General features: G+C 42.0%; 1 protein-coding gene across 1 annotated transcript in view; it reads right to left on the bottom strand.

Moving 5' to 3' along the window:
* SNX24 (sorting nexin 24) overlaps window positions 1-22,366 on the bottom strand; it is a 155,836-nt gene that overhangs the window by 1,935 nt on the left and 131,535 nt on the right. The window contains exons 4-6 of the mRNA XM_044916726.1: window positions 6,829-6,923; window positions 5,425-5,457; window positions 4,821-4,885 (exon numbers count right to left, since the gene is read on the bottom strand). Of these exons, the coding sequence (XP_044772661.1) occupies window positions 4,821-4,885; window positions 5,425-5,457; window positions 6,829-6,923 (193 nt within the window). The remainder of the gene's footprint in view (window positions 1-4,820; window positions 4,886-5,424; window positions 5,458-6,828; window positions 6,924-22,366) is intronic.

Here is a 22,366-nt window from a genome sequence, read left to right as displayed (position 1 = left end):
TGTTTAGTCCAAGTTGTCTTGAGGATGATCGTTTTGTTGCACGAGCTTCCAGGGAGCGGGAGGAACGGGGACCATCTTCCTAACTTAAAAGGGCACATTTCTGACAAAAACCATCCTGTCAAACTGGCAAAATCAGCCACATTTTTAGAGGAGATACAAAGGAAACCCAGAGGTGTGCATCCGCCATGGCGCATTCCAGTTATCAGAGCAGGTAAAATATGAACGGATACCTTGCACTGGGGGACCCCATCCATCACACGGCCCAGAGGTTCAATTTCTCAACTTCAATCTGCACATAATTATATCCAGGATTTACGTGAAAGCCCACCACTTTCAATAAATATAGTTATTAGGTAAGGAAATTAGTTGGTCCAATACTTTCAGACAGAAACTAGTATGTTCACTTATTAATCCAACCTCCATAGAGTACCCACTACGTAAAGCCACTCGCAAGGGAGGGCAGAAAGGCTCTTGGAGGAGTGGACCAGCTGGCAAGGCTGCGGGAGGAGGGAGCCAGGAAGGTTCAAAGGCCAGAATGGAGGCCAGTGTAGACAGGGAGGGAGGGAGAAGGCCTGAGGGCCGGAGGACCCAGGCAAGCCCAGGAATTCTGGCTTTGTCTGAAAAGTAGTGAGAACTCCTGAAGGATTTTAAGCAGAGTGACACAGAACTGAATCGTGTTTGGAAAAGATAGCTCTGGCTGTCATTCAGGGTACACGGGGACAAATTCAAAGTGGTGGTGGGTTCCCCGTGACGAGTGAGGGATTTCGTAACAGTACCTGCCTGAAAGGTTGTTGTACAAACTGGAGGGTAAAACAAAGCGCTTGCACCTGCCCTGGGCACATGGTAAGTACTGGCTACCATTACGTACCAAGTACGGTCTAATTACTGGGAATGTAAGTAAGTAACAGGCCCCGTCCACACCAGGGAACTTCCATGCTAGTCAGGGAGACAAGCAAATGAATACATCAACAAAATACGCTTTAAAAATATCTCCAGTACGTGAGCAACTCAATTACTTTTGGGTGATGACACTCGATTTCTTAGTGTTTGCTTTTATCCAGCATGAAACAACATAATTTTCCACAAAACATACCTTTAATAATCTGTAATAGGACTTAAATCTATGTATTTTGAACGCAATCAAGAGCAATGATTTTGCTAAGTTCATTTTAATTCTAAAAGTATTTCTCCCTCCACAGAAGTGTACTGAAACCAAGAGCCATCAATGGAGATATTGATCAATTCTCAATTAAATGCCCAAACAGAACACATTAACATGCTTTATTAGCATTTGGGCATTTATCCTTTGCTACCCAAAATATAAAAGTTTATTTGAAGGTTAGTGAAATTATATCATCAGCATATTCAGCTTAAATGGATTTAAGTAAGTTCAGCAAAAGGGACAAAAAGGGGAAATACTATTAATTACTCAGAGTAATGCTACATCGCCTGAAGAGGTCAAGCAGTAGTTTAAAGGCAAGGGGAGGGGTGCCTGGGTGGCTCAGTCGGTTAAGCGTCTGACTCTTGATAGCTCAGGTCATGATCCTGAGGTCGTGAGATGGAGCGCCCCCATTGGCCTCCATGCTCAGCACAGAGTCTGCTTGAGATTCTTTCTCTGTCCCTCTCCCTCTGCCCCTCCCCCTGCTTGAGCATGCTCTCTCTCCCTCTGTCTCCCAAATAAATAAATAAATCTTTAAAAAAATAAATCAAGGCAAGGGGAAAACTGAAGTAGGGCACAGGGCTTGAGGGTGAGGGGACAGGAAGGTGAGGAAAGACCTCTGTGGGCAGGTACTGTGGGAATGAGGGGGCAGTGGCCACCCGCCAGGGTGTCCGGGCGAGGAGCATTCCCAGCAGAGGGAAGATGGCAGGCCACGGCGCTGTGTTTATGGTCCAGCAAGTGCTGAACATGCGCCAGAGGCTGGAGATTCAGAAGGTGAACATGACAGAAAGAAAAAGGGAACAGTGTGTGTGGTCACTACAGTAAAGGAAGCAAACGGGGGGACACTGATCAAAGTGAATGGAACAGAGGTGTTTTATAACAAGGTCCACCAATCAGGGACCAACGAGAAGATTATCAGAGGTCATTTTTTTCCTCATCTGGTTCCACTCCATTCTACACTTTGGATTTCGGCTTCATCATACATAGGATTTTCATTCAATGCCCAATAGTGTTTGAATGCTGCCCCCGCCTTTGTTTCCCATTGAGAGGGGATGATTTAGGAAAGGTCTGTCATTTTTGTTGGTTCTCATTTTTTTGGTCAACATTTACTGTGGACCTTAAAAAAAAAAAGGCAATGGGATTGGCGGAGGGGGGACCTCTTGAGGGGCCCTTGAGAGCAGAGCAGGCAAAGGCCCTCTAAAGCGGGGGGGGGAGGGGGGGGGGGCGGCCCGGGGGGGGGAAAGGAGGGGGCCCCCGGGGGGGGGGGGGGGAAAAAACGGGGCCGGGGGGGGGGGGGGGGGGGGAATGGATCGCACACCTCAGAGGCCCAGAAAGAACTCAGGGTGCATGCGGCAGAGCGTGGGAGGGGCTCCTCTTAGAAACAGGAGCAGGGGCCGGATCATCAAGGGCCATGAGAGCCTCGTAGGAGTCAAAGCTCAGAGAGAGAGGGTGGGGATGGAAACCCAAGACTGTGTCTCAGCTGTATACACAAGGTCATCAAGACCACAAGCAAGGAGATCATCCAAAAGAAAGCAAAGGAAAAGACAAGAGGATCTATGATAGCCCGCCGGTGGGCTGCCAGGGATGGGAAGAAAAGTGGGAGAGGGGGAAAGCGCAGGGGAGACCATGGATGAAAGGGGAGAGAGTGGTTGAGATGGTGGCCGAAGCTGATGGGAGGTCTGATGAAAGCTGATGAAAAACATCCAGAGCGTAGCCATGCTGCAGATGCTGGGGACCAGGGCAAGAGCTGTTGTGCATTCCCCTGAGAAATCCAAACTGAGGCCAAAAAGCGTATGTTCAGAGAAGACTGATTATTAGCATTTTATAAGAGGATAGTGTCTGCCTCTGGAGGAGTACCCTCCACTTTTGCTAAGAGGCCTAAATAACACAGAAATGTGATGCCAGTAAAATTTATCTCTCATTTAAATGCTAAGGATCTGCAAGAGCCTATCAGCAGCTCATACTTGTAAGATAACGGGAATCCGATTTATGAAGGTGGGTTGGCCAAACTGCACAAAAACAGATCCGGTGACGGGCCCTCCCATACATGGTGCCATCCTGTCCATAAAACCCGTGATTTCCGTGTCCTCTTCAAACGGCAATCTCCCATTTGCACAAGTCATCCATCCACGCCAACGTTTTACCAACAATACACACTTTTACCCTCTCTAGCTCCAGATATTTGCCCCTGAAGTTCTTTCCCCCTCAAAGTTCCTCCTGTTCTTTGTTGCCCAACCAGGTGCACAGATCATAAAACATCTTCCCTCTTCCACTAAGCACCCTGGCTATGATCACAACGATCATTCCATTCTCCACACATCCACAGGAGTGTCATCGGTCCAATGCATGAAATTTCTGACCATCCACAATACCTGGAAAAAGTACTTGTAGAACCACATTCAGGAGATAAAAAGAATGCTTTAGAGAATGCTGCCTATTTCCTCTAGCCTAGATTACATGATGCGTATCTGTTAACTGTAACATTTTGTTAACCTAATGTCAACTAATATAATATGCATTTTTTTTTAAAAACACAGGAAGCAAATGCTAGACAAAGGCAATCATTCCTCACTGAAAGAACTGTATAGGGAAAATACTATAAGAACGTATTCCTATATAGCAAAGGCGGCTCTCTCTGATCAGGGCGCCAGGAATGGTCCATCCATGGAGCCGGGCTGGGTCCTGGCCGTCCCTCTTTACTCTGCCAGCTAAGTCACTGATCTCAGGACACACACTGCTGCCACAGAATGGTCCCCTCCTCTTGCTGGTGATAAGGTTTTAGTGTCAGAATGTAGGAACAGTTTCAACAGATAATTTATCTACTGCTATTGAGTTGCTATGCTATTTAGTTACTCCCAGGAACAAGGGCTGAACATTCACTCTACATAAAGAGTGCACAAGGAGAAATTAGGCACCAAGGGGTCTGCCCATCAGCCATGTGACACCGGGCAAGTCAGGGACCTCCTCAGGCCCCCATTCTCTCATTAGCCAATGAGGATACCTGCCCTGCCTATTACATGGGGCTGTTAAAAAAAATTAGATGAGAAAACGTCTGAGAATGTACTCATAAAGAGGTGTAGAGCAGACCATTGGGGAGGGACTCTGAGGAATTTAAATTTCTTGGCACAAAGAAAGGACCCAGGCTAAAATATTGATTACACTTATGCATAAATTCATTATATTTAAGTATATAACTCCTAAAAATACACATTTGATCATCTGAGATGCTATAACCTAAATGGAAGTAAAGATACACATGTAACATACATACACCGCTTTGGGGGAAAAAAGCATTTCAAAAAAAAAAAAAAAAAGAACCAGAGCCTTGGAATCAAACCTTAACATCTGGATAAAAACAAGCAGAGACCAAAATATAACACCACCAAAAACAAACAAACAAAGAAAAGACAATGAATATCTTTCCTCCTTATTACTCTAATTCAAAACTGCCTGGTACGGTAGAAAGAAAAATTACATTTCGTGCTGAAAGGCCTGCCCCAATTAAAATTCTGAATGTCTCTTACACCAAGAGCACTGGTTTATTGGCAGATTATTAAGCCCTGGACCAATGTCACTCTGTTAGACCTGTATTAAAAACGTGGTTTATGTGGTGCAGGGTCAGATCAGTAAAGAGCTGTTAGCCGATGACAGGTTTGATTACCGCCGGCTGCAGGCAAGACGTATGGATCCCTGAGGAACAGCAGTACCGGCTGGTGGGACAGTTTGCTGGAAAGGTCAAGAACAGGCATGTCAGCATCAGGGGACGACGGTAAACAGAAAACACGACAAACTAGCTTTGAGGGGATCAAACTGCTGCGTGGGGACATCTCAAGGTTTATGTATCTAACCATGTGGGTGACTAATAGCGAGCAGAGTTACAGGGAACGAACCAGCACTGTGCACACCTTCTCAACATTTCTTTGTGGAATCTGAAACAGATACACAATCTATATGATAAATCATTGCTGAAAAGTGCTGGGTTTTTTGTTTTTTGTCTTTTTTTTAAATCTCACAGCACAATTATTGATAAAATAGTATTCTTATTACTTGCACAAAACAATGTAGGGTTCTTATCCCTTCATTCCTAGATATAGCTGGTTACTTCTCTAACTTCCTATCAAATATTTATAAATTAATTGCCTAACAAATATTATCAAGAAGATCATGACTTGATACATTTATACCATAGTCATTAAACACTCAACAAAACCATAGTCCTATTCCTGGTTTTATATAACTCTTGATTGACTAGTGTTAGTTCTTACCTTGATTCTTCAGATTCCGTCTCATCAAAAGATCTAGAATTTTTTTAAAAGAAGAGGAGGAAGACCATGTAAGTTGGGGAAATGATGCTGCAAACCAAGGAAAAGAGAACCAGTATTCTTAGAGCTCTGAACTGGGGAACATTTTGAAGAGAGAGCTGTCTTGACAACGTCACAGCATGACTGATGCCTCCTTCTAAAGAATCTTAAGACCACCATATTCTTGAACTTCAATTTTCCCGAAGATCACTTACACACCCTATGGGTCTACTTTCAGGCTTATATAATGGAGAAAAGATTTCACTCTGTCATTCCTAAAATCTCTTCTTAAAAACACCCTTGTATAGAGCACAACCTCCTAGCAAATGCACTCAAGTCAGAACAGGACAGACGGACAATGCCTATTATTTGGAGAACACCCGTGCTCTCTGGGGTGAGTGGAGCGTGGCCTTGAGCAAACACTACCAGTGAGAGAGCTGGTGTCTGCAGCCTTCATCCTGAAGATGGCTGGGGTTTAACACGCCTTTGGGTGTGGTCTGAGTGAACGTCTTGTAGCTAGTGTGCATCCTTCAGGCGGCTCTGGAGGCAACAAGAGGATGAACAAAACCCCTTCTCCTGCGTGGGTTTGCAGAGACTTTGTAATGATGTGTTTCTCTGTAAATGGATTTAATATGTCAGGGGTATTGCTGATGGCCTTTGGAGGCCAGCTCAACCTAAGTCGGGGGCCCAGAGCTGGGCAAGTGGTTTCAGAGTTCATTCTTCAGAAGAACACTTCCCAATTGCTGATGATATCAAATGTCTGGTTCCTTGGTACACAGGGACTGGTATTTACAGCCCCGCATTAGAAGGTCCTGTGGGAGAGGCAGCAGGACAGCAGGGAGAGAGAGCTCATGTGGGAAGTCCTGGGCGCTGCCAGCGACAAGGCGAGAGATTTTGGGAAAGACACTTAATTTCTGTGTCTCAGTTTGATCAAGTCAACAATAAGGGGGTTGGCTAAAATTACCTCCAAGGTCATTCACAGCTTTTACATAATATGACTGCATATGCATGGGCATATACGCTTTGCTCAAGTACCCACAAATAAATTTATTAGTCCCTCAATAGGCTATCTAGATTCATAAGTCCCATTACGTAACATCACTCCACGAAGCAGCATATTTTAAAAAGGCAATTCCGTAAGTCTAAACCTGAGTTACCGAGCCTTGGTCATTTGGCAGCAATTTAGGGATGAGGACTGCAGAGGAATTCCTTTGACTACATGCAGGGGGCCAGTGAGTGCTGTCCCAGGAGAGAGAATGAGCGTGGCCAGGCTGACCCTTCTAGCACCACTGGGGTTATTGGTTAGCCCAACAAGTGACTGCAGAGTAGCTTCAAATACATGTCCGAGAGGTGAACAACACTTCTTACCCACAACTCTCTGCCTTTGGTAGCGAGGGCAAGTGTCGCACATTTAGGAAATCAAGGAAGAGTTTGGGAAGCTCTTCATTTTCCAAAATGACAGCCTGCAAAAGGAGAAAAGAGAACTTAGAAAGTGAAATTTACTAGGCAATCAATAATCAAATGAACTATGTCAAAAAGTCATGACTGCCTATCTAAGTTCTTACCAGCATCATTCTTCACAATCTGTAAGGGGTGGGGTGGTCCCTATTTCACCCACCAAGAATTCAGGGGACAGGCATGCTCTTCAGTGTCACCAAATACTCCATTTTATCTATCTCTCACCCAAAAAGCATTTATGGAGCATCTACTACACATCAGATGCTGACGAGGGGGGCAGACAGTGGGCCACCAGGTGGACAGAACTCTTGCCTTCATGGAGATTCTGATTAGAGTATTTTAAAAACCTGGGAGCCTCAATAATTCTGCTAAGATATGTACATCAAATTTTCCTTACTGGGTGATAAAGTGGTCTGGGCATGTGTGTATGTGTGTGTCTACAAGAGACCACTACTGTTTAGAAAATACTACATGGCTTTTTTAACTGGAAGATTTAGCCAAGATCCCTCAGCTATCACCTCTTTTCGGCATTAGGATCAACTGACATTTATGGCCATTTGGACAGCTCCACTTAAAGGGTCAGTAACAACTTTACCACTAAGTGTAAATCAGTGTATATACAAAAAAAAAAAGAAAAAAGAAAAGAAAAATCTATACGGTTCTTCCATTTAGGGAGCTCTGCTAAGGAGCTGGCATAATGGCATAACCATGTCCTTTCTCGGCTATCCGAATTACGCAAGTGCAAGGCGAAATCTAATGGAGAACAAGAGAGTGCATTTTCGTGGGTATCTATTTTTATAAAAAAGAGGGCCACAGTGTATGAACTGATGAAACAGTTGCCCCTCTCTCCCACCACCCTCCCCCCCCTTTTTTTTTTACAAAGACCACGGAAAAAACATCAAAGATTGTACGATAATCTCTGAAAGTAAGAGAATTATTTTCAAAGGTCATTTTTATCATTTACCATAGTCCTCCTCCCACATGTTGTTTAAAGAACAATGAGGAGGGATGGTGAAGTATTGCCCACATGGCTGATCAGGAATAGCTATGCAATGTGATGCATAAGGCGCAAATGACAAAAGGTCAAACGATGTATATTTTGAAATATGTAATTCTACATAACATTGCTTTTTGTCATAATTTACATACTGAGTGGTCTCATTTCTAGCAGAGTTTTAAAACAGTTACCCAGTTTAGGACATATGAATGGAATGAGCAAAGCAGGCTGAGCCCTGAGCTACACCAGCACTCAATCCTCCTGCTGTTCAGTTTCTCGAGAGGAGGCATCTGGAAACCCAGCCCTGTCTTGGTCTCTTCCTATTCCTTACATAGCTGCTTGTACCCACTGAGGCTTAAGGAAAGTAAGCAGAAAGTAGGAAAACAAAAAATGCATAAAATAGAAAAAAGCTCCTCTTCCCAGAGGCATGCTTTCACTACTATTTTCAATGACCTTCTAAATTTTCATCTACTCAGGGAAATTTTGCGGGTGCCCATAAGGTCATTATTTCAGTGCCCAGAACTCAAAGGTTGTAAGGATCATCGTATATATGAAGCTCCAGGGAATTTTTGCCATTAAATAAGTTGTAATGGTTATCTCCATGTTTCTAGATATCTGTTTAAGAGAATGATACAATACCTATTTAAATAATAAAGCTTGATGTTGTAACAAATACAGAGCTGTTCACCCAGGCAATAGTTTTAATTACGTGTACAAGTGGTAGCTTTCAGATTAAAAAAAAAAAAAATGGTGGGGGGGGGGGTTAACACTCTTATCTCCACCCCCACCTTTTAAAATAAATTAAATCAATAACAAGTGTGGGACACTTTTAATGACCTGAACTACTTAATTTCCAGGATCTTTAGACATGTCATCCATCATTGCAGTATGGAGGAAGACATCTCTTGAGTGTTCAGGGGGTTAGTTTGGTTTTATTAATGCAAGATTTAGGGAATTTTAACAAGGTGAATTGTTTATTTGCCTTGACAGATTGGCTTACAATGCACTGGATACAGCTACAGCATGATCATTAATGACAAAAGACAGGCAAAAAGCTGTTTACACTGCAACACCAGGACGGGAATTAATCCTGTCCAGCCTCCCCAAACAGAGCACTCCAAATGGATGATCACATTTTTTAAGGTAAGATATACTGGCAAAAAAAAAAAAAAATACAGAAAACTCCAGAAATTTGTGAGCATTTTTGTTAAATGTTCCCTGAAAATTCTCAAATATTTTTCATAAAAGAGTCACCAATATGGATTTCAGGACTTACAGTTGTAAAGAAAGTAGTGTTAGGGGGGTTAGTTAAGCATACCCCATGTTACATGGTGGCAAGATTTCCTAAACTCTGCTAAGAAGGCTTGTAAGAAAATCATTAATACTTAAGTCCAAACAGAGCTAGAGTGTCATATGGTAGAATTTACCTAATTTAATATGTACAAGAGAAATGACTGTCATTGATTAGTACAGAGATGTACAAGAGAAATTAAATTAGTTTAGTCAAATCTTTCGGTTCATACACACATGATCTCACTCTCTGAGAAACCCAAATGTGATGTGGGGCTGTTCCATTTACATCTCCTGTCTCTTTCTTTCTTTCTTTTTTTTAAGATTTTATTTATTTATTTGAGAGAGACAGAGTGAGTGACAGAGAGCATGAGCGGGGAGGAGAGGAAGAAGCAGGCTCCCCGCTGAGCAGGGAGACTGACACAGGGCTCAATCCCAGGACCCTGGGATCATGACCTGAGCTGAAGGCAGACGGTTAACCGACTGAGTCACCTAGGCGCCCCATCTTCTCCTGTTTCTTGAGAAGCTTTCACTCAAGAAGATCCCTCCTTTTTATTTTTTATTTTTTAAAGATTTTATCCATTTATTTGACAGAGAGAGAGACACAGCGAGAGAGGGAACACAAGCAGGGGGAGTGGGAGAGGGAGAAGCAGACTTCCCGCGGAGCAGGGAGCCCGATGCGGGGCTCGATCCCAGGACCTGGAATCATGACCTGAGCCGAAGGCAGACGCTTAACGACTGAGCCACCCAGGCGCCCCGATCCCTCCTTTTTAAAGCTGAGCCCTGGTCCATTCCACCTTCTTGGGACCCCAGTCTGGTCTAACTACCCAACTTTATTCAACAGGTAAATAAATATATTTAAACATATAATAAATAAATAATTTTTATATAAATAAATATATAAAAATAGATATAAATTACATTTTGAATATCAAATCATATTTCCCCATTGTTTTAGCTTGCTTACCATGATTTTTGATTAATCTTCAACGGTTAGTCATTTCCATTTTTTAGAGAGGCAAGACGGTGTGGTAGGAAGTATGGAGCTTTGGAGCCAGAGCTGGGTTCCAACACCCCCTGGCTACCTCATGGGGTTAGTGTGAGGATAAGTTGATGTCCTCAAGAGTCTCTGGTGCACAATTAGCATTCAATAAATGTTCACTGTTTCCTTACAATCTCTTCGTTCTATCAATGCCGAACAGCCTATTTTATCGGTTTTGGAAGTTTGGATTATTGTCCATCCAGCAAACAGGGCTTCTTAACCCTCTATGATTCATGGATCCTTTTGAAAAATGGATAAAAGCGGAGAATCTCGCTTGCTGAAAAATATGCATCCATATATAATTGTGCTGACAGTGGCAGGGGTTTTGAGGCCCCTGACAGCCCCGCCAAGGACACCTGCTTTTAGCTCCAATGTGGCAGTGATGCTGCTGGGGACACTCTTCATTTGGCCTGGCGCCTGAAGCCCTCGCTGTCGGCCTGTGCTGTATACCAGCTCCCCAAAGGACGCGCTGGCCTTCCCGTTTTAGTTTTCTACCTCTTGGTCAATTACAACCCCTCCGGAGTGTGTGCTGCCTTGGGATTGGAATTCATTAGTGCTTTCAGCTCTGGGCTGTGCTTGAAAATATTTGTCTGGCAGGGAGGTTACCGGGCTGCAGGATTCTTTCTGGTAGGTCAAAATCTACTACTGCACTGAATTTAGACAGTCAATCATATTCATGGCTTCCGTGCCTTTCATATGAAATTCTAGAATTTAACAACCTGTAGGGTTGATGGTTCCCAAAGTTAGCAAAACATGGAGGAAAATGTTATTTAAACTCTTATTTAAACTCTGCTGGGTCAAAGTCCAGCTAAGGAGGCACGAGAACCCAACATTTGTTAGGAAAGGAGCATTTTGAATGCAGGGCAGTGATGGGTCCCAGACTATCTAATCAATTAACTAATAACTCTGATGGTAGAGTTCCGACCCTAGGTCCAACTTTGGACACATGGCTGGGCAACCAATTTATAGAGTAAAACATCAGAATTCATAATGAATATGACAAATTAGAGAAAAAAATCAGAAAAAATCCCACTAAATTTTACAGGTGTAAGGACTGAGTCAAATACTACATGAGGCAGAATTAAGTACCCAGATGTAGGATGAAGAGTAGCTGTTTATATACAAGTGCTGTTGGTCTCAAGTGGTAGGTCAGCAAGAAGTGTTGTTTCCAGAAGGTTTAAAAAAATGAGCTGAGCAATCCTCTTGGCTCCACTTAATGCAATATTATCTAGCCCCCAAAGAAAGAGAAATAAGAATAAATGCAGAAAGGCCTACAGGGGAGCAATGAAAATGAACAGAAGATTCAAAATAGTTTCTATTAGAAGAGGTCACCCAATAGCAGGTACCGAGCATGGAATGAGGTGTTGTAGGGCCCAGGAGTCTGGTTGTTTAGTTAACTAATTTTTTTTTTTTTTTTAAGATTTTTATTTATTTATTTGACAGAGAGAGACAGCGAGAGTGGGAACACAAGCAGGAGGAGTGGGAGAGGGAGAAGCAGGCTTCCTGCAGAGCAGGGAGCCCGACGCGGGGCTCGATCCCAGGACCCTGAGATCATGACCTGAGCCGAAGGCAGACGCTTAATGACTGAGCCACCCAGGAACCCCTAACTAATGTTTTTTTAAGGAGGGTAGAGATTTTCAAAGCTGTTGGAACAGTAAGAAAGGACTGTCCTAACCAGCAGAGAAGGTGTCTATCTCTAATTGAAGCCAGTGCAAAAAAAGAAGCAAAAGTGGCCCATGTATGGGAAAAGCCTGCATTGCAAGAGCTTCTAGAAAAGCCTGGGCTCTGAATGTCTTTTAGTTGCTCTTTGATACACATGCACATGGTAGAAGCTAGAGAATTAACAGAAGAATGCATCAAAGAAATTTCCATGCAATTTATCACTTGGAAGTAATGTAGACTAAAAAGCAGGTTATTATTAAGATGCACATAAGAAATGGGGTTAAATAAAGAACTGTAACAAGTGTGTGATATACTATGTAACAGACTGCTATTACTGTATCCAACTCTGATAAACATTAAAACTGGGGAACTGTAAGAAGCAAAAAATAATAATTATTATTCTTTACACAGTGTTACTTGCTTTCAGGATAATAAATGACTTTCCTTAAAACACGCCAGATATTCCTTCAGAAACATCACTCTAAAAGAATGGGGAAAAAAAAATCTCCTGGTCTACAAAAGCATTTAAAAAAAAATTGCCTGGATGGGGGCAGAAAAACAACAGCATTTCTACCAGCATCCCCTGCAAGCTCAATGTTTACTCGAGAAATCTTTTTTATTGAAAAGGTGCAATTATCATCATGTAACACAAATCACAAAATCCCAATTTTTCTACCTTATCAGCTTTATAAAATCATGTTCCCAAAGGATACCATTGATTAGTTGCACATGTTCTTTCTGTGACATCCCAAATACTTAATTGTCAGTTATCTTTTCTTCTTGAGTAAGTAAAATGCAGTCACAAAATTACAGAGGGACCTGTTCTGCCTTAACCTTCGCTAGATGCCATCATGCAGTGGAAAACACTGGTAAAATATCACAGGATAACGCCGTCCGACAAGGGAGACATATAAACACTGTAATGATTTCCCACGAGTTTCCATTTTAGAAAATTGTCACTAAGGCGAGCATAAACGGTGACACGTCTCCACCGAGGACACGGTGAAATCGAACACTGGCATTCTAGTTAGGTCCAAACCTACCCAGCAGCCAATTATAACAGGAACGGAACATCTTGTTGAAAACTTGGACAAGACCACTTTGCTAACCTTCCCAGATTGCTGCACAAAGCTGCATTGTTTTCACCGATTTGATCCTTTTATTCTCTCCTCAAAACAGTAAAGAAAGAAAAAAAACTCCTCACATTTCTGCCCCATTGTCTATCAGGGTTTGTTACAAACTGCAGGGAACCTCTCTGTCACAACGGCCAGGAGGCTGAACTAAGTCGGGAGGTTTTCAGGAGTCTTAAAAGCCCTGTTCTCCTCTTCCATCTAGTTGGGTTTGAAATGCCTGATTGCTGGGGTGACAAAGTTCATGATGGTTTTTCCTCTGCCCACTAGGAAAGATGCTTCATAGCATACCTACTTCAGAAGTGCAGCGAAAAACAAGAGAGGGAGAAAATCAATGTGTCCTCACCGCAGTAAACGGGCGGCAGTGTCCAGGTCCTCGGGCATGGAAGCCTCCCAGCACGCAGAGCCTTCGCAGTCCTCAGGCTTCTGCTCACCCACACCCCAGCACTTGTTCTCAATTTCACAAAATGAGCCACAACAATAAGGTTATCAAAGGAGTACTTTTAAAAAGTCAGATGAGCACCTAAAAATTACAAATCAGATGTGCGTCGGAAGAACCCACCGTACCACGCATCCTTCCTTTTGTGCATGACACTATTCTCAAGACGCACCTAACTCTGTGCCTGGAAAACACTGCACTATTCAAAAAATTCAACTGCTATGGTTTCATAGGGCTTTATGGACTATCTTGCAGGAATCTGAGGACGTGCACTAAAAGCTGAATGCTGACAAGGGCCTTTTTAAAATGCTAAAGAGAAAAAAAAAATCTGTGAAAAGAAATTCTGTAATATGGCTTAAGACAGATTTGAAAGAAGAAATACCGTTTCTGATAATACAGCTAAAAAGACAAAACTAATCATGGAACAAGAGAAACTGAAACATCAACCATCTTTTGAGCTATTTTAATATCAAAATTTATGTTCTGTGTATTTCTGGAATATTTATCTCACACCTACTATGTCCAACCACTGGCACGATGGTTGGCCAAACAACCATGGTTCTGCCCACCCAGGACGTATAGTCCAGTGAGGAAAACGAATGGTGTTCAAATAATCACAGCCATGAATGTGGGATTACAAACTGAAACCAGGACTTTGCAGGCAAGTATAGCTGTTTTAAGTGTTAGTAACGAAGCCCCCTTATGAGCCCCTGGGGTGAAGGACTGCTTCCCTGGCAAGGTGATCCTGGAGCTGGAGGAAGAATGAGCTGATGGGTAGAGGGAATGGGATATTTCAGACACATAGCACAGGAGGCTCAAAGATAGAAGCATTGGTGGTATTAAGAATACCACCTTCAGTGTGGCTGTGCCTTAGAGGGCAATGAACCTGGGCTGGAGAGGCTGGGTGGGGCTTCTGGGTCACGTCAAGGATTCTGCTCTTTCTCCTCCGTGGATTTAGGGGTCCAGTGAGCGGTGTTAGCAGTAAGTGGTAGGTAGGGGATCTAGGTACACATGACATGATCTGACTGATATGTTGACTATGACTGAAACAGCAATACTGCCCCTCACACCCAGTGACCACGCATTAAATCCTGTCTCTCGTGCTGTCTCTAAACCACTTCTTAATCAAGCCATCAAGTTAATGTTAATGACTATATTTTCATTTCTACTGGTTCTTTTCCACATCTGCCTGGTCTGTTTTTCTTTGATGCTCGCTCTTTTCTTATGCCTTCAATTATGTCACACATTTTTATTTTTGGTTTTTATCAAATTGTCCTTTCCTTGAAATTCTTGGGGTTTAATTCTGCTGTTATGTGTCCACTGACTCTCACTCATAGCTGTTTATTTTTTTCTGTGTTCTGTGGTTTTGGTTCATGAGCTCATCTCAGCAGGGCTTTACCTGTGGGACAGGTCAGGCCAGGTTCAAGGTATATCCTTTCTGAATGGTTCTGTTTCTGCTCTTAGGAAACAGATCCCCGACTAGGATCTCCGGGATACAATCAGCAGTGAGCCAATGATTATGTAAACTTTTTTAGACGGGGAGTTATGAGACCCTGCGGATACTGAAAATATAAACCTTAAACTACCATAAAACATGGATGGGAAGCATAAGGAAAACTTCTGCCCATGCTCAGTATATTTTTCCTAGGCCAGTGGTCTCTAAAGTAGGTTAGAGGCATATGGGAAATTAAGGAAAATTACCAACTATGATTCAGGAAAACAGGTATTAGAATTTCTATTTATTTTATTTTATTTTATGTTTTTTAAAGATTTTATTTATTTGACAGAGAGAGACAGCGAGAGCAGGAACACAAGCAGGGGGAGTGGAAAAGGGAGAAGCAGGCCTCCTGCCAAGCAGGGAGCCCGATGTGGGACTCGATCCCGGGACCCCAGGATCATGACCTGAGCCAAAGGCAGACGCTTAACGACTGAGCCACCCAGGCGCCCTTTCTATTTATTTTAAATTAAAAAATAAAGAAATCTATCCTTTCTAGCTTTTGATGTACAGATTCATATAGTAGCACAGACATGTAAGTTATTATTAAATGTGCATATACTGGGGCATTATGCTCAAATATTTTTCATGATAAGGATCCTGGGCCAGGGGAACCTGCCCCTAACTATATGTAAGAGGGGGTGAGAAACAATCTATCCAAACACCACTTCTGAAATCGTCTACTTAGCTTATCTTTCACTAAGGGTGTGGCTCCATTACCGGAAATGTCCTTCCCACCTCTTTTCAACTGACCAACTCCTCCCTGGCCTTCAAGTCTCAGCTCAAGCATTCCCTTAGGAAACTTTCCCCAAACCCTCAGTACAGACTAAGTTACCTTTATGAAAAAATGGAATCCTTTCATGCGCTGTGATGATTAATAGTGTTCTGAGTCATATTAACTTTCAAGAATTCTAACCTACCAAATAAGGAAATTTCCAAGGTGGTTTAAAACTACAATAATATTTATTTAATGCCTACTCTGTGCCAAGCTCCTTATCTTACTTGATTTTCACAATACTGTGAGACACTATCATTATCCAAATTCTATCAATGAAAAATTGGGGGCTCACACAGGCTAAACACCTGTGCAAGATTTCTCAGAGGGCAGAGGGGCAGTCAGGATCAGTTCTCCAGCTCCAAAACTACTGCTCAACTGATGTCTCCATTCATTCATTCATTCATTCCATAAATATTTACTGCATGTACAACAGCACTGTGCGGTTCTTTTCTTAGTGAATTTTTTTTTCTTAGTGAATTCAACTGGAATCCTAACTTTCCCAATATATATTTTCCCACTATATTTATAAATTTAATTTATCCCATAGATAAATTTAAAGGAGCCAATGAAATAGACTCCCTTAAGATACATTCCTGATTTTCTTTGGATTTTACATGTATCTTAACATCTCAACTAAGACAAGTATATAAAAACTCTCAGAAGAAGAAAGGCAATAAATTCCATTAATCTCTGCCCTATATTTAAACAACAATAACAACAACAACAAACAAAACTTGAAAAAAACAAAAGCATAATCCGAAAGGATCTGGCCTCATAACACTTCAAAACCTATTTGACAATCTCTGACCAACCGCATTCTTTTTTGACTGGTTGAAATACTTTAAAGCCACATTTTATGTACTTTTGATCCAATTACCTAATTATATGTTGAATAACAATGTGACTCAATGACAGATTACAGATAACACCAGAATTTTATGAGGCATTTCCCTGACGATCCAATAAAAACAAAATAAAACAAATAAAACAAATTCTAAAAGCCATTATAAACTAACTTCTTACCTCTAAGGCAAAAGTTAAGACCACAAAAATTATGAACACATTTGAATAAAACAGTGTATTACAAAGCAAACCAAAACTGATTTAGGAATTCAAATAATGGGGGTGGGGGGGGTACAACACTCATTTAAATATAAATCATGGGATATGCTTATGGAAAGGTGATCTTATTACTTTAAGGAAGAAATAGTAATCAGAACTGGGCTTGTAAGATGTTGGCTGGACACAGCCTCAGGAGACTGGTTTTTAATGAAAGATTTACAATTAGCATAGCCTCTGCATGTTGATGAATTGATGTTTTTAAAGTGTTTAAAGCGCTTGAAAACAACCTGCTCTCTCAAGTCCCTTCAGTGTTCCTCCTACCGCCTAGTTTACCCCTCTGATTTATTTAGCATTCTCCTTCTTCACGTACTGTACACTGCGGGTTTCATGTGGTATAGTCAGATCAATTAGGGAATCCTAGGCCTACACGTTCTTGCGGCACAGCAGTTAAGACACAGGGTACCGGGCAAATATCTTTTTTTGGTTTGTGTGTTTACATGAAGACCCCTAATACCATTTTATATTTGTCAGCATACTGCATTGAATCTCCTGTTTAAATGCTACAGTTATTGTGTTACAGTGAATATTTTATGGGAATTTCAGACCAGTGGATGAGCAGAGCGCATGGTGCATGGGACTGAGCAGGAAGAGCCTAGAGAGTGAGCAGAGACCACTTCAACATGCAGGAATGAGTCCTTGGAGAAACGACACAAACAATGGAAAGTGGCCCTTGTGGAGACAGTTCTGAGGTCTAAAGTTAAAAACACATCTAGGCAGCAAATAATAAAGAAAGGGGGAAAATGGCCCTTGACCTCTTGGCTGCAACAACAAAAAAAATGCTGTCAATACAACTATTCACCTAAAACACACTGGTGGGTTAACAGTAGCCCAGCAGGACGACACCAAGGAGGACGGAATACAATAACAAGAAGAGGAGAAAGCAGGCCTATGTGTACATGGCTGTTAATCATTCACAGGATGTCCAAGTAAGACCCCCATCTTGAGTCCACGGAAAGAACTTATCTATTCTAGCCCTTCTCCTAAATCTAACACCGAGAGAAATGCTCCCGTATCTTGGAACTACATTACAGATGTTTATTCAGGGACTCACACTCAACAATGAACATGGACCCCTTCCTGGAATTTTTCACATTACAGCAGGCATTTCCTGATAAACTCCCAGGTATCCCCAGGAAGTAGGAACAGAATGACTGCACGGAAAGCTACTCTACACTTAGGCAGAAACATGAAATCTCTGCTCAGTCTTCTGCAGATGGAAGCCGTGGTTCAGACTGTCAGTTGCTACCCAACATCCATTCTTCCCTTCTTCCTTATTAATGGAACGTCAGTTTTGTTGGGGGGGGGGGTGGTTAGTCAAGGTTATAGAAGCAAACAACAATAACAAAAAACCATCACAACACCCCTGCCCCCAACATTTTCCAAAGTGCCTTGCCATGAGACACAGATACGGCCACTAAGATGTCAGTAGAAGTTGCTGGATGGGAAAGATCCAAAAAGTTGCCCAAAAGTAAATGGTCAGGTTCCGCTGACTCTCCCTCATCTTTTGCTCATCTCTCTACCTGCTTCCTCCCTCTTCTTGCCTGAAACATGACCGTGATCTCTGAGCTCAGCTGCCGTCTTATGATCGTCTTATGATCGTGAGAGGCCAAAAGAATCAAAGAGATCCAATCCCTGATAATCTTGAGCCACTGAACCCAAACCCACAGTTATCTACCACTAGTAGTGCTTGAGAAATAATATGCTTGAGAAAGATAAACCCCACTTTTAGTTCAGCCCTTTTATTTGGGCTGATACCTGCGGTAGAACAGAAACCCTTACTGATATAAACCTCTTGCTTCTACAGATCATAAAGTCCTATTTTTGGCCCATAGAACAGAGTCCTGGGTAGACTATTTTAAAGGAGAAAGAGAAGAGAAGGAAAAAAACCCAACTCTGCTATTCTACCTTTAATTTATTACTTCAATACTGAGTAGAAAAGGAAGGAAAGAAGAAAGGGAGAAGAAACAACCAAGAGACCCCGATATTCTATTTTTAACTTATGACTTTAGAAAAGTCCATACCATAAAGAATAGTCTACGAAAAATGAAAAAGCAATTAGGCTTACACATATATTGCACAATCTATAAAAAGCAAGAAAAGGACCAATATATGAAAAACTTGTCCGCCTAACACAGCAGGTGCCAAGAACACATATTATGGAACATGGAAAATATCAAGCATACACCTAATGAGATGAAACTAAACAAAGAAAAATGTAAGCTGATTATCCAGAAATATATCCTACTAAATTGGGTCTATTAAACAAATCATAGACACTATCCCTGTGGAAATGGAAAGTGTTTCATTAAACTTATCTTACAAAGGATTGTCCAAATCACTGCAGAATGAGCCACAGGGAATAATTTAGCATCAGCTGATGGAAGAAAATACAGTTCTACTTAAACAGGTCCTTTTAATCACAAATTTTATGAACTTTTAACAGCTTTCTATTAAGAGCAATTAAAGGAAGATAGTAAAGGTTTACACTAATACTCTAGCAAGTTAAAATGACTATATACATCTTCAAGCAGTGTATATCTTCAAGATCTTAGCTAAGTTTGAGGGAGAAACACTATTTTTTCTAAAAAGAAGAGGAAGAATAAGCTTGAAAGTTATTTCTCTGGTGTCCAAAATAACACTTTTGCATTCATTTCTTCTCCCTGCCCATGGCTTGTCCCTGATACACAGGCTGCTGAGGAGCCAGACATCAGTGGGGTAGGTAGAGATGGAGGAGGAGAAACACAAGGGTGGGGGGGACAAATACAATAGAGGGACCAATGGAGACAACCTAGATACCTTCTTAGTCCTATGCACTAAGCACACTAGTCAACCGGACCAACCTTCCCAGGCTGTGGTCTACCCCACAACCCTCACCCATGGCCTGTCCCAAAGGTGTCCTCGAAAAGGAGCCAGGGAGGTACCTGGGAGCAGCTGACAGGCAAGCTCCCAGTTTTTTCTGTAAAAAAAAAATCTTTTGGGTGTGTTTCTACAAGGTTCAGCTAGGTGTGATCACCTGGGGGGGGCAGCCAATGATCAAGGGAAAACTACACCCATTATTTCACAGTTACTACTGAGAAGTGAAAGCGAGGTAGTTTCAGTTTACAAGGACTGTACTAAACATGTAATCTACCTAAATTGCTTAAAATTCGTATTAGGCAAGTTTCTTGGGTTCTCTGTACTTCAAGGGGGTCAATAATAGTATCTGTCATAAACCTTGTAGTCATGATGAAATAAGACTCATGCCCATAAAGAAACTGCTGCAGTACCTGATATACCATAAGGACCTAATGAATATTAGTATTTATTATTATTTTCCTTAGTAGTAGGAGTAGGAGCATAAGATAAAAACAATTGGTGATATAATGATTTATAAGAAATATATATTCTGACTGTGATATAATGATTTATAAGAAATATAGATTTAATATATACATTATATATATATATATATTCATCTCATACTCCTACTTTAGATGACTATATATTTCTTAGATATATTTGGTTTTTATCCATAGTTCCTGAAAATGCTTCAGAGCCATAAAGTTGAAATGGGTGTCTTGTTATTACTGAAGGTGAATTTTGGACCCACCCAAGGTCAGGGGCTAGTTGCCGGGAAGACCAACCACATGATCAGAGGGTTGGGACTTTTAGTCCCACCCCTCAAACTCCTGGAAGGGAAGAGAGGTTGGAGATTGAATCAGCCAATGGCCAATGACTTAGTCAATTATGACTATGTAATGAAGCCCCATAAAAACCCAAGAGGACAGCTTTACAGTCCTTTTGGGAGTACCAAAAGGAGTATCAGAACACTTCCATGTGCCGCTGAGCTGGGCCCCAAGTTCCAAGAGGACAGAAGCTTCTTTGTTTGAGATCTCGCCCTACATATCTCTTCATTTGACTGTTGATGGGTAGCCCTTATCATATCCCTTAATAAGCTAGGAAATGTAAGTAAGTGTTTCCCTGAGTTCTCTAAGCCACTCTAGCAAATTAAGTGAACCTAAGGAGGAGGTCCTTGGAACCACCAACCTGTAGCCAATCACTCAGTACAGGTAAGAGCTTTAACTGATGTCTGAAGTATGGGGTGGGGAGTAGTCTTATAGGACAGAATCCTTAATCTGTGGGATCTGATGGCATCCCTGGGGAGGTAGTGTCAGAACTGAGTTGAATTGCAGGACACCCTGCTGATATCTGAGAATTGCTTAGTGTTGTGTGCGGCAAGAATCCCCTCCCCCATGTTGGAATTGGACCTGGGAAATCTAAAAGACTCTTACAGAAGCTAAATAATTGAAATCACCGATTTAAAGAAAGGAAACATTTTCTAACATGGTTTTACTTGTGTTAGTATTTTAAAAAGCTTGTGCTTTGTATGTAATCCAACTATGTTGTAACTTCCTGGCCTCTTAATGCATGCACGCAACCAGGCCAAGTATTTGTTCTAAGGAATTTCTATGATTTCCATGCAGAATACATTGAGTCAGATCTTCAAAGCATTATCTCTATGGGCCAGTAAGCTCACGCACGACCTCGCGCTGCTATACAGAGCCCTTTCTTGCAATGGAGTCGCCCCTCTACTATGTGTGGGACCTCTAATCTATTGATCTGGGACTTTCTCACTTCCATCAGCCCCCTCTGACTTTTCTGCCCTCCTTGTCCAGCTTAAGATTCCATGATCTACCATCACAATCAGTTCCCTAAAACACCTCCAACCCCATGACTCCCCCTCCTTCTGTTGTACTCAGGACCACAGTTCTGGTTGAATCCTAGCATCTCTTACCCATGCCTCAACCCAGTTGCTGAACACTGCAAGAAAACCACACAATACCAACAAGTTGTTTTCACTTTAAATTTAAGCTTTTACCCACAGAATATGGTCTTGCTACCTTTCTCTAGAACAGTGGTTCCCAAATTTCAGCCAGCAGTAGATACCTCAAAGGCTTGTTAAAACAAAGATTGCTGGGTCCCACCTCTAGACTCTCTGATCCAGTAGGTTTAGGGGTGAGCATTCAGAATTCACATTTCAAAAAAGCTTCCACATTCCCAGGTGATGCTGAAGCTGCCAGCCAGAAGCAGGACTTTGAGAACCACTGCTCTAGAGGAACCACCTTTACCCATTTCACACGTTCTCTTCTCTTTGAAACTCCCTGAGCCTTTCCTCTACCCTCCCTCTCAGCTGATAACCATTTTCACGCAGGCTTTGATGGGAATTCAGAAGCCACCAGAGTTGATGTCCTTTATCTTCACCCTACCTACTCTATCTACATTTCTCTTCCATCAAACTCTCTTTCTTCCTTGTGTTAATGGAAAAAGTGCCCCCTTCTGAAATCAGAGGTCAATTCCTCTAGTTATGCTCTGGCTCTCAGCCCACTTCTTGATTTTCTCAAGCATTTGCTTCTTTAGTTACAGCCCTTCTCTCCTCTGCATATTTGGGATCTAATTCCTTCCTCCTTCCTTCCTTCCTTCCTTCCTTCCTTCCTTCCTTCCTTCCTTCCTTCC

This window comes from Neomonachus schauinslandi, chromosome 7 (genome assembly GCF_002201575.2).
Source record: "Neomonachus schauinslandi chromosome 7, ASM220157v2, whole genome shotgun sequence".
Classification (NCBI taxonomy): Eukaryota; Metazoa; Chordata; class Mammalia; order Carnivora; family Phocidae; genus Neomonachus; species Neomonachus schauinslandi.
This window is presented reverse-complemented; position numbering and strand designations above follow the sequence as displayed.